General features: G+C 40.3%; 1 protein-coding gene across 1 annotated transcript in view; it reads left to right on the top strand.

Annotated features, from left to right (window-relative positions):
* Positions 1-15,309, top strand: part of DDX27 (DEAD-box helicase 27) — a 409,290-nt gene that overhangs the window by 260,983 nt on the left and 132,998 nt on the right. The window contains exon 10 of the mRNA XM_044090130.1: positions 1,393-1,492. Coding sequence (XP_043946065.1) covers positions 1,393-1,492 — 100 coding nt within the window. The remainder of the gene's footprint in view (positions 1-1,392; positions 1,493-15,309) is intronic.

Genomic DNA, 15,309 nt, shown 5'->3' with positions numbered 1-15,309 from the left:
TTCTTGCACTTAAATCTGTCGGCAGGAGAGATCTGAGGAAGAGTTCATTTCCCAAAAGCAGTATGAATTGAAATGGCCGTATGAAGAAGTTGTAGAGTCCAAAACTTATCTTTGTAACAGTCGGGATTGGGGAGTCTTCAGTTTATCCAGTAAATATCAGATAGATCATGTGGTCTTTTTCAAGTTTCAGAATCTGACTTTCCTTATATTCCTTGCAGAAGTTGTTTGCTGCAGCATTTTATAGCGTAAGAGCCAGATGAACCAAGAAGACATTGTGATTGTTCAAAAGTAACAGGCAGTTGGTGGAGACAGAAGCAGAAGTAATTGAGTGAGCATAATCAGAGGGATAAAAATGAGCTTGCCAGTTTTGGTCTGACCCATAGACAAAGCATAAGAGAGGTGCTATAAAGTTGATTTAAATAATCAGAAAGCTGGTTTTGCGTGGAACCATTCTGCATGTGGTAAAAGACAAGAAGAGATTGAGTCCAGTCTAGTCATACGTCCAGTGTTTGAAGTTTGCCGCAGTGTCAATACTGGGACATGGTGCTTTTCTTACCCTGTAAACGATGGAAGGGACAAGGTTTGATCTGATCTAGGTATCAGAAAATGTTCATTATATTTATATGTAGTTAATAATCAATAGCTTTTGCTCAATCTTGTTGTTTAAGTTGAGTTCCTAACTTGTTGTAGTGCAGATAGTATCATTTTTTATGGTCTGACCTCAGCAAGACAGGTGCATGATTGTAGATTGTCTTCAGTTTTGGATGATGATTGGGTGGGAGCTAAATCCATGTTGCTAATCAGACAGACCATCCCTGCTTGTAACGTGGTTATCATTTTCAAGGTGGGCACGGATTCCAGTAATTTGTCCAGGTGTCTGGTTGAAGATGCTTTTTAAGAATTTGCTGATGATTTTAAGTTGACATTAATAAGTAATAAGAGTATAAATAAATCCAGTGTGCAGTTAAGCAAAGCGAGTTGAGAATTAGTGGGGCAGAAAAGGGAGGTTCAGTAAAATAGTTTCCAAAGTTATCCACCAAGTTGGAAATGGTTAGTAAGAGTTAAACCTTCACTGTTTAGTGTGAAATTATGCTAATAGTGTCATCAAACCTTGGGTAGGTGATAGAGGTCAAATAGTAACGCAAGTTTCTGTTAGACTAGCCTTCAGAGTGCCTAGTAAGGACAGTTGTCCCCTTGGATCATCTCTGTTCTGAACCCTTGCTAGCTGCCAAGTGTCCTAGATAGGCTATTTTCTTAATAAACAATATTATCATCACCTATGTACCACACTGGTGCCCAACTGCTCTTAGGGTGAGTGATATGTTCTGGTTTTGGACTTTTGCTTATATTAGGTAACTATTATGACATGGGATATATTTTTCTGTTTTTTAGGATGTTGGATGAGTACTTTGAGGAACAGATGAAAGAGATTATCCGTCAATGTGCATATCAGAGACAGACCATGTTGTTCTCTGCCACCATGACAGATGAGGTATGTTTCAGATGGGGTTGCAAAAGGTATTTTGAGGGAATCAATTAATGATAAAGATGATACTTAGAAAGATTATAATGATAATTACAAATCAGATTAACCAAAATTATGTTTTTCAGTTTTTTAAATCGTTTATTGTTGTGATTCTTCAGCTGGAAAGATTGCCAGATAAATTGTGCAGGATTACAGTAGAACATGGTGAGCACCAGATGAATCATTTATGAATAAATGGAATGTTAAGTGAGAGAACAGGGCATATGCTGCATAGTAAGCATCAACCTAATGGTGAATTTTGTGAAAGAGGTAGGTTCTTGGAATGGGCTATAGTGGGTCAGTTCTGTGGAAAGAAAAATTGTGTGGAAAAGTACTGTGGATTGATGATGATTATACTGTAGGAGCTTGACAGTATATGCTTAATTACTTGGATTCATTATGTGCCTTTAGATAAAGTAAGTAAAAGGGAACTGTCATTATCATTATAGTTTGTATTCTTCCAGTGGCTCCAAAGACCTGGAAAAAAATTATTTGAACTCACCCTACCGTATAATCCCTTGGGTTAACTCCTTTCTAACATGACCCCCTCCCCATATAGACATCCATGATACTCTGGATCCAAATGGGGTTTGGGGTGTTTGGCTAGGCTTGCAATGACTTTAGTGGTCATTAGCCTAGTAAACCCTATGAATCTATGAAATAGTGACCCATGTATCTGTGTCTGATTTTGGGCATATGTGTTGTATGCAAACAGACAGTCCAGTCTACCACAGTGTATTTACCCACTGAATAGAAGATTTAAGACCTACACTACATTTATTTATTTTTAATTTGTTATCCAGGGTACAGCAGTGATCCCATTGGACCTATTTCAGTCACAGCCCAGGACCAAGGAAGGCTTTGCCAAGCTACATTCATATGATAACCTCATTTTAACTTGTGTAGGAGTGGGGGGGGGGTGCGTAGTAGGCCCTAACTCCAGCAAGAGCTCTTTGCTTTTACCAGAGGATGGGATAGGGCATTAAAGCAAAACATGCCTTCTTGACTACTTGGATGGCAGCTGTGCTTCAGTAGACACTTCAGGAATGGATACAGCAGACAGATAAACTGTAATGGCAGGGTTGAGTGCTGTGCTGAAGTGCACAAGAGAATTCTACATCTGAGATTATGCTATGATTTTCTATCTTGTTTTTTGGCTCCTATAGCAATATACCAGTAAGACACTCTCTCTGGCCACTCCTTTCCCTCTGTAGTCTACAAGTCCAGCTTATCACTCAGACAAGGGCAGTCCCTTGGGAGGAGGGAGCCTGGGGGGGGGGGGGCATACCTCTCAACTATCTCTGATTTTGATTCATGTTTTAGCTCTGTCCCTCATAAAGCCCTTCTAAAAAAAAAAACAGAAGCTTGGAAGGGTGGAGCAAAAGAGGGCAGTTTTCCTGGGAGCCACTTATAAAATATTTTTTATGATTTTTGTGGCCTATTCAAATTTTATTATTTTTTTTTTATCTTAAAAAGTGTAAGATTGCTGTTTTTTCCAGTTTATTGTTCATGGCAGCAATCCTGTCCACTCTTCTCCGTTATGGCTTCTTATAAGCGTATCTTTTTGTTTTACTTAAGTGGTGTTTCTCTGGCACTGCCCCAAACTATTGAGAAGACCTCTGATTGGGTGGCTGACTGTAGCTGGTAGGGCACTGGAAACAGATCAGAGCATTTGGTGCCCCAAAAGATCATCAGAACATTTTAAAATAAACATTTTCTTTTAATATTGACACCTCTATTACATTAGTTTCTTTTTACTTTCAATATTGTTGCCATTCAGTAGCTAAAAAGGAAAGTTAAGCACTATTTACTTTTTCTTCTTTACTGATTACTGGGATGGGACTGAGTAACTGAGACTTCCTGCTACCTAGGGAAAGAAGATTCTCCCTCCAGAGTTGAAAAGCCTGACTGGATGTGGGACTGGGATATATAAAAAAATATATATATATATATATATATATATATATAAACAACTTAAAAGTAAGCAAATGACTATTAGCCTTCCACCACAAATAAAGCATTCTGCATATAGAATGCAGAGATGCTGGGTAATCATTTGAAATGTAGGGACCTGCTAGAGTGAGTCCCACAACATGGAAACTGAATAGCTGAAAGATCAGACTTACATACACAAAGTCCAAGATATCATACCTTGGAAAAGGGAATATTCTAAGAGTTGACATATATAAGTTTGGGGGGGGGTGCCCCCCCACATGGAGGTGCAGGGGGGCCCTGCAAAAAGAAGATTAAAGAAGAAGGAAGAATGTTTTTTTTTTCAAGATTTGATGTCTTCCTGTAGTGTTTTTTTTTTTTTTTTGCACTTGGCATTTCTAGTGCCAGCATTCCAATTGGCGGGGGGGGGGTCTTTTAGTGCTAAATTGGCAAGTGCAGCTGCTTTTCAAGTCATAGGGAGATTCTTGCAACTAAAGAAGTTCTGCTACACATGTGTCTGACCTGTCTGTGATTTTTGCTCAAAGTTTAGCTCTGTCCCTCCCAAACCCTACTGAAACAGAATATTTTGGAAGAACTGTTACTGTTACACTTAATAGGGAATGACAGTAATTAGAGGAATAAACTTCTTTCACTTCAGAAAATGTAATGTTAATTCACATTTTCTAATTATCATTGCCGTAGACTAATAGTAATATTTTTAAAAATGCCTGTTTATTTCTGGATTTTATCCTGATTCTGAAGGTAAGTAGCTGAGAGTTAATGCCACCACTCCAGACATAAATTAAGATGACAATTGTCCTGCAGGTTGTAGACTTGCTAGAACTTTGGTAGTACATGTTTTTTTCAGTTAAAAGAGTTACAAAATAAAAGACTGATTTATTTTTGTTGTCTATTGAGGCTGGTAAACTGGACATCTAAAAGTACCCATTGGGAAGAGTACTATTAATGTAGATGAGGTGTTGGGACTGTAAATATGTGTGCTTCATTTTGACATAAAGCAAGTTTACTGCCCTTGTAGTTCATTTTTTTGTATATTTTCGTTTTCTAACTTGTAAGAGTTGTAGACTTGAAAAAGGTGTTTTATTGTTGATCTGCATCTGTCGGGATACTGGGTCTAATATGGAGCTTGGTGCTGAATTACATTAGACATTCCCTTGTGCTAAGTTGCCATGGTAAACAAATGCGAATATGTTTATAAGCTGTCCCACTATTAGCTTCAAGAAAGTTGGATTACTGCTGCTTTACTGTTAAGCTACATTCTGTTCTTAGTTTGTCTTTGCCCACTGGAGAAGGGTTATTATGATATAAATCGGAGAATCTCGGCTGCAGGTGTTTGATTTCCCTAAGGGAGTAATAATATGTGTTTACTCAGCATTGCTAAAAGAATAGGGCTGCCAAATAATAGATATTGGATGGTGACCATTTTTCTGCTTCTAATGTCTGGCTAAAAGGAACAATAAAATAAGTTACTTCTGTCAGCCAAGGGTCAGGTGAAGTCTTAACTTAGAAAACTGCTAGAAAAGAAGAAGATTTTTATTTTATCATCTTTATTTCTGCGATGCATCAGCATATTTTTTTTTTTTTTTTTTAATGAAGGATATGAAGTTTGAAATGCAGATCATTTGTGACTGGCTGTACAGTCCTCCATGATTTGCCATAGTAGCTAGAATCACAAATTTTATCAGGAACACACCAAAATATTGAGGACAAATTCTGGACATTTGAAAGTTATGCTCAGATGACTGTAAGCATGCAGTTGCTGCAAAGCCCCCTTATGCTGAAAGTTGCATGGAGTAAATCCTACTTCACAATGAATGTTGCTTTAAATGCAGTTTATTTTTGTGTTGGAAGAACTCTTGAGAATCAGGTGACACACTTGTTATGGTGTGAAGGGGCATTGATAGCTGTTGAATTCCAGTGTGTTATTCACTCTAGAATGGTGGATTGTGTGGTCCAAGCATCACTGTCGTGGAAGTTAATTCTATAAATTTGATGTATGTATTCATTTGCACATGAGATAGACTCTTTCATTTCGTATTTCCTGATGGAGTAAGTTCCAGGTTGCCTGGATTATTTTGCAGAAAGCCCCTGTAATTGTGATTATGCAGAAGCTGGATATTTGTAATGTAGAAACTTACTTGTTAACAGAGTGGAGGGAAGAGGAAACTGGCCTTAAGAATAGGTTAATTCTCTAAGGGGATATTGTTTACAATGTAACGGTTTAAAGACTAGAATGTTGAGAAACAGAGCGGCTGTGCCTCTGCGTGTTAGAGAAATCTGTTTTTATTTAATGCAATACACTGGCATTCTCTGCTATGAAAGATGCGATATATTTTGTCTTCAGTGACCTGCAGTGTTGTAGTATTTTTGTGGGGAGTGGACCATGGTTGCTAGTTTTATGGTACATCTATTTACTTAGTAGCTTGGGTTGTACCTTGTCTATTACAGTTTTGGGATACTAGAGTCTCATTGCCACTGAGGCAGATTTCTGTTGGCTGCCACTTGCTGTTTTATGAATATGTTGTAGCATGCCTCTACATTTATATGGTTCTCCTGGTTTAATTTCTGCCAAGTTTTCTAATGCCATGATGGGAATGGACGCCATTTCTAAGGCAAAGTGTGATTAAATTTCCTGAAATTAGTATTGTTTCAATCTTTGATACTGTAGGAGATGTACTATGCAGTTACATATGTACAAGGTGTTTTATCTCATGTAATTGCGTAGCTTTTCATTAGTTTTAACTTTTACTTTTCTGACTGTATCTCCAGTTTCCTTTTACTGTGTTATCTGTATTCGTTCTTCAGTGTTTCTCTATATTCAGTATTTTTCCATTTTGAAGACGGCCCTTTTTTCTTTCTTTTACATATGCAAATTTCAGACTACACAGAAATATGTTTTTATGCAGGTAGTTCTGCATCTCCAGTGCATTTTCCACACCACTTACTGTTTGCTTCTATAAACTGTTACCCTTACTCATTATTTCTGCACTTATCTGTCCATCCAGCCATCCAGCCATCTTTTTGTTAATCTAGTTAGGCCCACTAGGCTAGTAGCCTTTTTTTTTCCAAGGGAGACCAAAGGTGGCATTAATACTAGTAGGGGGAAATTTTAACCAGGACATGGAGGAACACCCTCTACTACTCATTTCAGTAGGTGCAGTGGGATATTTAAAGTATGAAACTCTAATGTCTGGGTGTAATTCTCATTGATTTACCAAATCATTTTTTTTATGGGACAAGGTAAAACTATGAAGAAAATCAGCGGCATTCTGCAAAATCATTGACAGTTGGCAGCAGACAGACAAAATGATGTTCAACTTAAAACATTGTTGCAGTGGCTTAAGCTATAAAGGTTGTATCGACCAACTAGACCGCTTTTCAAGGCTTAAGGACTCCTTTCACATAGGTTCATAGGTTGGTACTAGGCTATCGACCCTAGGGCCTATACAAGCCTAGCCATAACAATTCCCTGGCTATTTCTTGCCACACTTTACTTCCCTGGACCCCTGTCTAGCAGAGTGAGTGACATGATCCCCAGGGTGAATTTCCTTTCTCCCATCCAATCATCAAGGTTCCTTTTGAAGAGGGCCAAGAGGCACTCTACTTGACATGTATGGGCAGTCTATTCCAAAGTCTGGGGAGTCTCTGGGTCAGGAACCTATCCCTTCAGCATGTTTTGTTTATTGTGATGACAAGGTTTAGATCCCTGGAGCGTGTGGCTCTGAGGGATTGGGATTTCTTTAAGTGTAGCATGTCCAACAGCTCTGGGTTTGACATGGCCTTGTATGTTAAGCAGAGATCGCCTCGGAGTAGATGGTATGTGTCAGAGTATAGCTGGAGTTTTTAAGGCGGTCAGCATAGGGCATCTGCTTTAGGCCTGTGATTCTTTTAGTGAGGTATTTCTGTGGCCTTTCCAGTTTTTGCAGATGTCTTGAGAGGTACAAACCAAATGGGGCATTGTATTCTATAATGGGTCTAATGAGGGATGAGTACAGTAGGACAATGACCTCCTTTTTTTCTGGATGAAAAGCCCTTAGTGATGAGGTGTACCGCATAGAAGGATTTCCTGACTGTTGTGGCGATGTGGTTATTGAAGGTGAGACCACTGTCCACCTGTGTCCCTAAGTCTCTTATCACACTTTCGGTGTTTAGTGTACTGCCACCTATGTGGTAATTCACGGTTACATGTTTTTTCCCAAAGGGGATAACTATACATTTCTTGGCATTGAGCTTGAGCCCATGGCTCTGGCACCAAGCATCTGTTTCTGTAAGGCCCTTTTGTTAGAGTATCCACATCATTTGGGGATTCAGTAATGGCTCCCAGTTTGCAGTCATCTATGAACTTTGTTAGCCAGAGTCCCTTAGTGTTGGCCTGTACTTCAGAGAAGTAGATGCCAAACAAGAGAGGTCCCAGGACTAAACCCTGAGGTACTCCACTTGTCACTTGTCTGGAGCTGGATTTGGAGTCGGCTACTTTTACAGTGTGGGTTCTGTCAGTAAGTCAGTTGGCAACCCATCGAGTGATGTAGGGATTAATGCCCACCTTAGTAAATTTATCTATGATTCCAGAGTGGGGGATGGTGTCAAAGGCCTTGGCGAGGTCCGGATAGGCTGTTTGGACTGCCTTACACTCGTCCACGGCTCTGGAGACTGATTCGAAGAAGTCAGTCAGGTTCAGGTGACAAGATCGGCCCTTCACGAACCCAAACTGGGTGGGCTCCAGTGTTTGAAGGTTGCCAATGTCTTTGTTTATAAGTTCCATGATAATACGTTCCATGGCCTTGCAGATCAGGCTCGTCAGACTGATGGAGCGGTAGTTCCTGGGATCCAAGGTGGATCTCCCCTTGAGGAGTGGGATAACTAGCTGTGCGCCACTCAGTGGGCACAAAGCCTGAGGTGAGGGTATGATTAAACATGACACTTAGGTGAGGTGCCAGTTCATTTTATAGTTCATGTAGTACACAGCCTGGGATGTCATCTGGTCCCATGGATGCTGTATTCTTAGCTTTGGAGAGTGCATTTTTTACCTGTGTGGCCATTATTACTGGAATTTGGCAATCTTCCGGTATTGAGACGGGTCATTTAGGGGGTGAGAGGGGGGTGAAGTTGGCACTGAATCAATCTGTCAGGATGTTGGCAATATCCTTGGGATCAGTATAATTAATGCCATTCTGTTGTAGCTCAGAGCAGATCTGAGCATTGCCATTTAGATTCTTGACATAGTTGTAGAATGCCTTGTGGTTGTCTTTGGAATCTTTGGCAATTTTATATTCGTAACTAGCTTTGTAGCATTTTATGTGTGATCTCAGCTTCTTACTGAGGCTGGTAAGGGAGTTTTTTGCATCCTGGGATTTTTCTCTTTTCTGCAACAGTTTCTTCCTTTTGTTGTAAAGTTTGTTTATAGCAGGGGACCACCAGATTGGCTTCCTTTTTTTGGAGGCGAGCATCTTGGTTCTATTTGGGATGGCATGATTCATGCATGAGTGGATGTGCTCCTACAGTGCCTTAGTGTAGGACTCAGCAGTCGAACTTTCAGTTCCCGTCTGCATGGGTGTCATGAAGTTTGTAACTTCTGACTTTGAGCAGCATGAAGTTGGCTTTGGAGAAGTTTTTTTATGGAGGTTTCGTTACTGGGGGGGTGGGGTGGGATGTGGATGTTAAGGGTGATTAGCTTATGGTCTGACCTGACCAATGAGGGGGTGACCAAAGGTGTGGAACATCGATTTCCCATGTTGGTAATGACCAGGTCTAGGATATTGGAGCCCCTGGTGGGATTATGGATTAGTTGATCCAGGGCATTGGAATTTATGAATTCCAAGAACCGTTGGGCAAAGGTTAGTACACAAGTAGTTTTCCCAGTTAATGGCAGGGTAGTTGAAATCACCCAGTATTAGGGTGTTTGATTGTATATTAATATTTTCCAGTATGTTTAGAAAGGTGTAGTGAGAATCTTGGGGCATGGTGGGGGATAACCCGGTGGTGTGAATATCCTTGGTGAATATGGACACTCCTCCACCTTTAGCCTTTCAATCCTGGTTTGGTGGCCGAAAAGTGTCATAAAAGTTGTAGCCTGGTATTGCAGGGGTGCTTTCTGGAGCCTTGAACCAGGTCTCAGTTACTGCACAGATATCAATGTTCTCCATTGTTAGGAGTGCTTCGATAGAGTGCATTTTGAGGTTTAGACTTTTAGCATTGAGTAGCATTACCTTCAGATTTTGCATGCTTGTACCTGTTACGGTGGTGGTTTTGTCCTTTGAACTTTGCCTAAAAAAGGCACTATAGGGGTGGCAAGAGCCTTAGCCAGTAATCTGAATCCCATGGGCGACAGGTGCAGACCACTTCTGGCAAAGCATCGTGGTCTGTTGATCATGTCATCCCAGGCAGACAGATACTGGATCCCCTTTGAATGACACCAGAAGCTTATCCAATTGTTGAAGTCAATCATTTTGTCCTTATATTGTGGTATCATTCTGGGCAAAGGTGGGATGTTACTCAGGGCTAGGCTACTCAGGGCTAGGGTCATACCTGCCTGGGCCACATGATCCGAGAGCTCTTCTATGTCTCTTTTCATGTAGTCCAGGGAGGTACGTCTCAAGTCATTCACTCCAACATGGACAATGACAGAGTCATATTTGTACTTGTTGTGGAGTGACTTGAGTGCATGAGTTATGTGGTGGATCCTTGCACCCGACAGGCAGCTGACTGTAATTTTCTCCTTGTTCAGCCTGGAGAGTGGGACATCAGTGTGCCTGATTATAGAGTCACCTATGACTAAAGTGTTGGGTATGTTGTCTTGCCTTGGGGGCTGTTGCTGGGTGGCACACTGGTGTTGTGAGCTATGTGACACTTTGGTTGTGATTGGTGTTTGTTTGCATTTCACCTTCGGAGGTCCTTGTTGCTTTGGAAGGTTACAGTTAAGGGCCTCCGCATATGTGGATTTAGTGTTGTTATGTGTGGGTGTTGGTGGTGTGAGTTAAAAAAATACAGTATTTAATTTGATTTAAACTGTGTAATGGAGGTGTGTGAAATATTATACAGAAGATGTTCAGCAAGAAGAAGAAGCTAGCTAAGACAACTAACATGGGGTAAGATGGTAAGAACATAACTTCTATTTTTCAGCTAACTTAGACTGGTAGCTTGAACTGAAGCTAGTGTTGGCTGAATTATTACACGGGTGTGGGGTAGCCACATTCTTTGATTTCTGTCCTTGCATATTTAACTACTGCATGCTGCATAATTCATAGCACAAAACCTCAGCTTTTGCCGGCTAAGAACTTGGTTATATTCAACTGGACTGATATAAGAGAAGAATTCTATACTTTTTATCTGCACTTTTTAAAAAAAAAAAAAAAATACAGTTTTTAATGTGTAGCCAGAGTGTGGTGAAGGAATATTTAACTGGAAGTTATTCTTATTCTGCTCTTCAGTCATTCTCACCCAATTTTTGTTTGTTTTAGTGTTAATCTTAGTGGCATTGAAAAAGCCCCACTGCCTGCCTCTCTGGGCCCATCTCATTTGCTCCTCAGCTCTCACTGGTGAGAGTCATATTCTGTTTCATTCACTCATACCTTGCTCCTACAAATCTGGGAAATAGAGAAAAAAAAAAAAAAAAAAAAAATTTCTTGTTATATGAACCTATGTGTTGCTTGAGGTGTAGTGCCGGTGTTAACCTTCTCCTCTTGTCTGTCTAGCACAATCTTGGGTGGAGAGAGCTTTGCTTCCAGTTTGGCTATGTAAGTGCATCTCTCACAGGATGTAGTGTTGGATAGTAGGAGGAGAGGGTTGTCTGTGTACATGAGGCAATTGCTGCATTACCCCGGTATGCCCAGATTCACCAGGTGGACAGGAGAAATCACCGGAAGCTGACCCTTGGACATGCCTGGGTTGGTGCTTTTTTTTTTTAAAAGTACAGGAGCTGTTTTCCCTTACCTTAGCAAGGTACTTTGCAATTATAGGCTGTTTAGTGCCTATGATTCATTTCTCCTTAGTAATAAGGAGAGTTGAGTGCTTGCATCAGTTTAAGGCTTCCTAGTGCTTTCCAGCAGGTATTAGAGCAAGTGCTAGTCACAGGGATGCTTAAGAAAAAAAAATGGTTTATCCTAAACAATGCAGTGTACACTAAAGAAGTTAGATGTGAAAGTAGATAACTTAAGTTTTACCTGTCTAAAAAGTTAAGTTTTAGTGGAGAGTCACTATTTTTAGTACAGCAAGACGGATTGAAAGGGGGTGATCACTTTAGTATTCCGGTACTATGGAATACAGTAGAATGGCCAATAAATTTAAATAGTTGAAGGGGAGTGACTTCACAAAATGATAATTTTGTGCTTATTCACACAAGCTAGTGAAAGCAGAGAGGAAATGAGATATATGGTCAAATTAAGAGGCAGGCAACTAGAAAGACAGTGGTATTTAAGATGGGGGGGGGGTTCTGCCTGACTCACAAGAGACAGAGCTGTGGTGTCTTTTGAAGTTTTAATATGCAGTTAAAAGCAGAATAAAAGTAAAACACAAGGTAAAGAAAACAAATCACAGTATTCAAAATATAAAAAGACAATAAACTAATACAAAATACAACAAATAAAAAGCAAACTAACCTTTCCTTCACAGCAAAGTGTAGCAGAGTCTGGGTGAGCCTTTTTAATAAAGCTATAACTGCCAGGAGCTTAAGCAGGATTCCATATAAAAGGCAGAATGCCAAGATCTTAACAGCTTTCTAGTGGCCAAGGTGTGCTCTTGGCAGGCTTCATGCAACTTTCTGCAGGTGAGTCCAGTGTTTTGGAAAACCTGCTTCTACATATTACTTTTCTGTGAAAACTTTAGTATTTTAAGTAAAATTATTTTTTTAAGCTACGTAAGTTATGTTTTAGGACCGACTTAACTACCTGAGAGCTTGTGTGAACATATTATGTAAAAAAAAAAAAAAAATCTCTCTCTCTCTCTGTTAACCATATTTTCTGCATTTTACATAGAAGTTGTTAGGAGATGCACTTTGTGCTTTTGGGGACGGTCAGTGTTTTTTTTCTCTACTTTAGACTGTTTTTAAAGGTTACCGACTCTTCCAGGATCCGCTACCCATATCTGAAGCTCATTTCTGGCTGGACCTATTGAATAGATAACCATTCTCCTTGGATCTTCCTTCTCCCTGCCACAGGAAGAAGAGGAAAGTTGTCAGGCCAGATCCAGTGGTGCTTCAGCCACCAATGGGAGACTTTGATGTGACTGGATTTGGTTCCTCTTCTGCTTCTTGTTTTTCCCCTAGTCCCTCTGGTGTAGCACATAGAGCCAGTAAGGACAAGGGTGTAGACGCTTCCTCTGCAGCTGTAGGGTTGCCCTCTGTGGGCAAGGAAGAACCACTCGTATCAGTCTCAGGTGAAGGGGGCAGGTGAAGATGTACTTACATAGCTGGTAACCCCCTTTTTTCCAGTCTCCAAGTCGAGCAGTTTTTAAAAGGGGTTTTATATTGTCCATCCACCTAGGAAGCATGTGGCTTCACCTTGGGATCTTAACTTCATGCTTGAAAAGCGTATTCTTGTTTTCATTTGTACCCAGCTGATCAGGCTTATTTTTGAAGTTCTTAATATGGATGACTGTTGTATTCATTGCTCTGACTCAGGAGTGGCCTTAGGTCAACTGGTGCCCTAGGCAAAAGGGCTCCACGATGCCCCCCACCACACCACCCGGTGCCCCTGGTACAACTAACAAAAAAATAAATAAAAGAAGCTGAAAGCCTAGGCTGGCAGGCGGCCTAACCCTAGTTGACCCTGGCTCTATGCTCTGACTTCTGCTAGAAGAGTATCTGAGTTACAAGCTCTTATGGTGAGTCAGCCCTAGCTCATTTTCCATAAAGACAGAGTTTCTTTGAGAACATATCCTTCTTTTATGAGTAAAGTGGTCTCAGAGTTTACCTTGAGCCAATCTATAATCTTCCTGTCTTTTTTCCCAGAACCCCAAAACAATTGAGAAAGGATACTCTGGATGCCCACAGGCAAGTTGAGATACTACCTAAACAAAGCACAGTCCTTCAGGAAGGATAAACACTAGTTTGTCTTCTATAGTTGTCATGTTATTCCGTTTTGCTGTTGTCACCAGGACAACCCACTTCCAGGCAGGGTTGGAACCCTTTCCACCAGGGATTTGGCTTCCTCTGCTTAACAAGTTTTATCTTTTTCCTGATTTTGGAGTGTAGTCTCTGTGCTCCATGAACTACAAAATAATTAAATACTAGCATTATTGGATGAAAATGGACATGCCAGTGTACTGTACAAAGCTTCACTGGACTAAACATGATGGCTGAAGATTGTGACATTCTGTCTTGTACCAACCATTTTCATTCCACTGCAGCTGGACAGTATTTTTCTTTAACATAATGTCCCATGCTGTATCCCATCTTCCAGACAAAGGCTTACAAGCAAGGTCAAAGACCTTTGTAACAATTTAGCATGACAAAAGTGATATCTGCTGTAAAGCTTAAAGTGCTCTCCTGAACCCAGGACTGTCAAAAAGAGCAGGTCCTGTGCTGTGTTGCTCCACACAATCCATCCAGATTCTTACTGGCAAAGTTGAAGATGTTTGTCAGAACTGAGCAAGACAAGTAATAATATCTTCACTAAAGCTCAGATTACTTTTCTGAGCACAAGATGGTTGAAAAGAACAGTTCCTACAACATTCCCCATTCCCACCTAACACACACACACACACACACACACACAGTTGCACAGACTTGCTAAAAAGGTCAGATACCTTTGCTGCTACTGAGCCGGACAAGAGATGCTACCTGCCTGCAAAATCCAGAGAGTTATTCTAAACTCAGGAAAATTGAAAAGAAAAAGTGCTGTTATTTCTGTATTGCTTCACATCATCTGGGCAAAGACAACTGTTTCTGATGCTTGGATGTCTAAGTCATACAGTTGTGGAGATGTGGAAAATTGTTTAATTTCATTAACTGAAATTATTTTGTCTCTCTATACTGCTGAGAGTCTAATAAGGGTTGTAACGATACACAGTTACTGTTACAATTGTGATGCTGGATGCTTGATAGAAAAAGTCTGCTGTTTATAATTGTATATCTAAAATGTTTTCTGGAAATTTTAGATTTATGTAAAAGCATGACTCATAACTGCATTTTCTGGAAAAAAAAAAAAGCTTAGCAATACAGACATGAAATCCTCAAGTATGTGGATGCATAAAATTACACTGGCTCATAGGTTATTAATAGGCAGTTGATCAGGTTGCTTATTTGTAGCTTAGCCTAGCCTCTGCAATTTGCATTACATGCTACCCCTTTCTGTGAGGGCTTGGTGGTGGTGGGTGGGGCAGGAGTGTGTTAGTGGTTATCCATCAGTTCAGTCAGCACAGTAGTATAAGTAGTAGTGTCACCTCACTACAAGAGGTTTCCATTTCATCTCTTGGCTGTGGTGCCTCTTGTGTGAATTCTGTTCATCCTTCCAGTGATTGCATGGACTCTGCTTTCCTTTTACATACCAAAGACAATTGTAGAGGAATTAGCAAATCTAAATTTCCCCTATGTTTGCTTGCAGTATGTGTGGGATGCAGAAAAAAAGGCCTGAAAATCTACTTATGTCCCCTTATTTTGCCTAGTAAACTCTGTTGACAACACCGGTTGTTCACAGAATCATTGTAAGTGTATAACATAACTTGGAAGCATGGCTTTCACCCACATTGCTGTTGAAGAGCATGAGGTAACTACTTGATATGATAGAGAATTCTATTCCAGGAGTAAGAATGAGAGGAGAGGAGAGGAAACTGTAAGTGAAGTATCTCTCACACCAGCAGTTTGTTTCTTTTTTTTAATGTAGGTTAAAGTCTTTTAT

Source organism: Protopterus annectens, chromosome 12.part0, assembly GCF_019279795.1.
Source record: "Protopterus annectens isolate FY-2018-M chromosome 12.part0, PAN1.0, whole genome shotgun sequence".
Lineage (NCBI taxonomy): Eukaryota > Metazoa > Chordata > Ceratodontiformes > Protopteridae > Protopterus > Protopterus annectens.
Note: the sequence above shows the minus strand (reverse complement) of the source record. Positions and strands in the feature narration are given on the sequence as shown.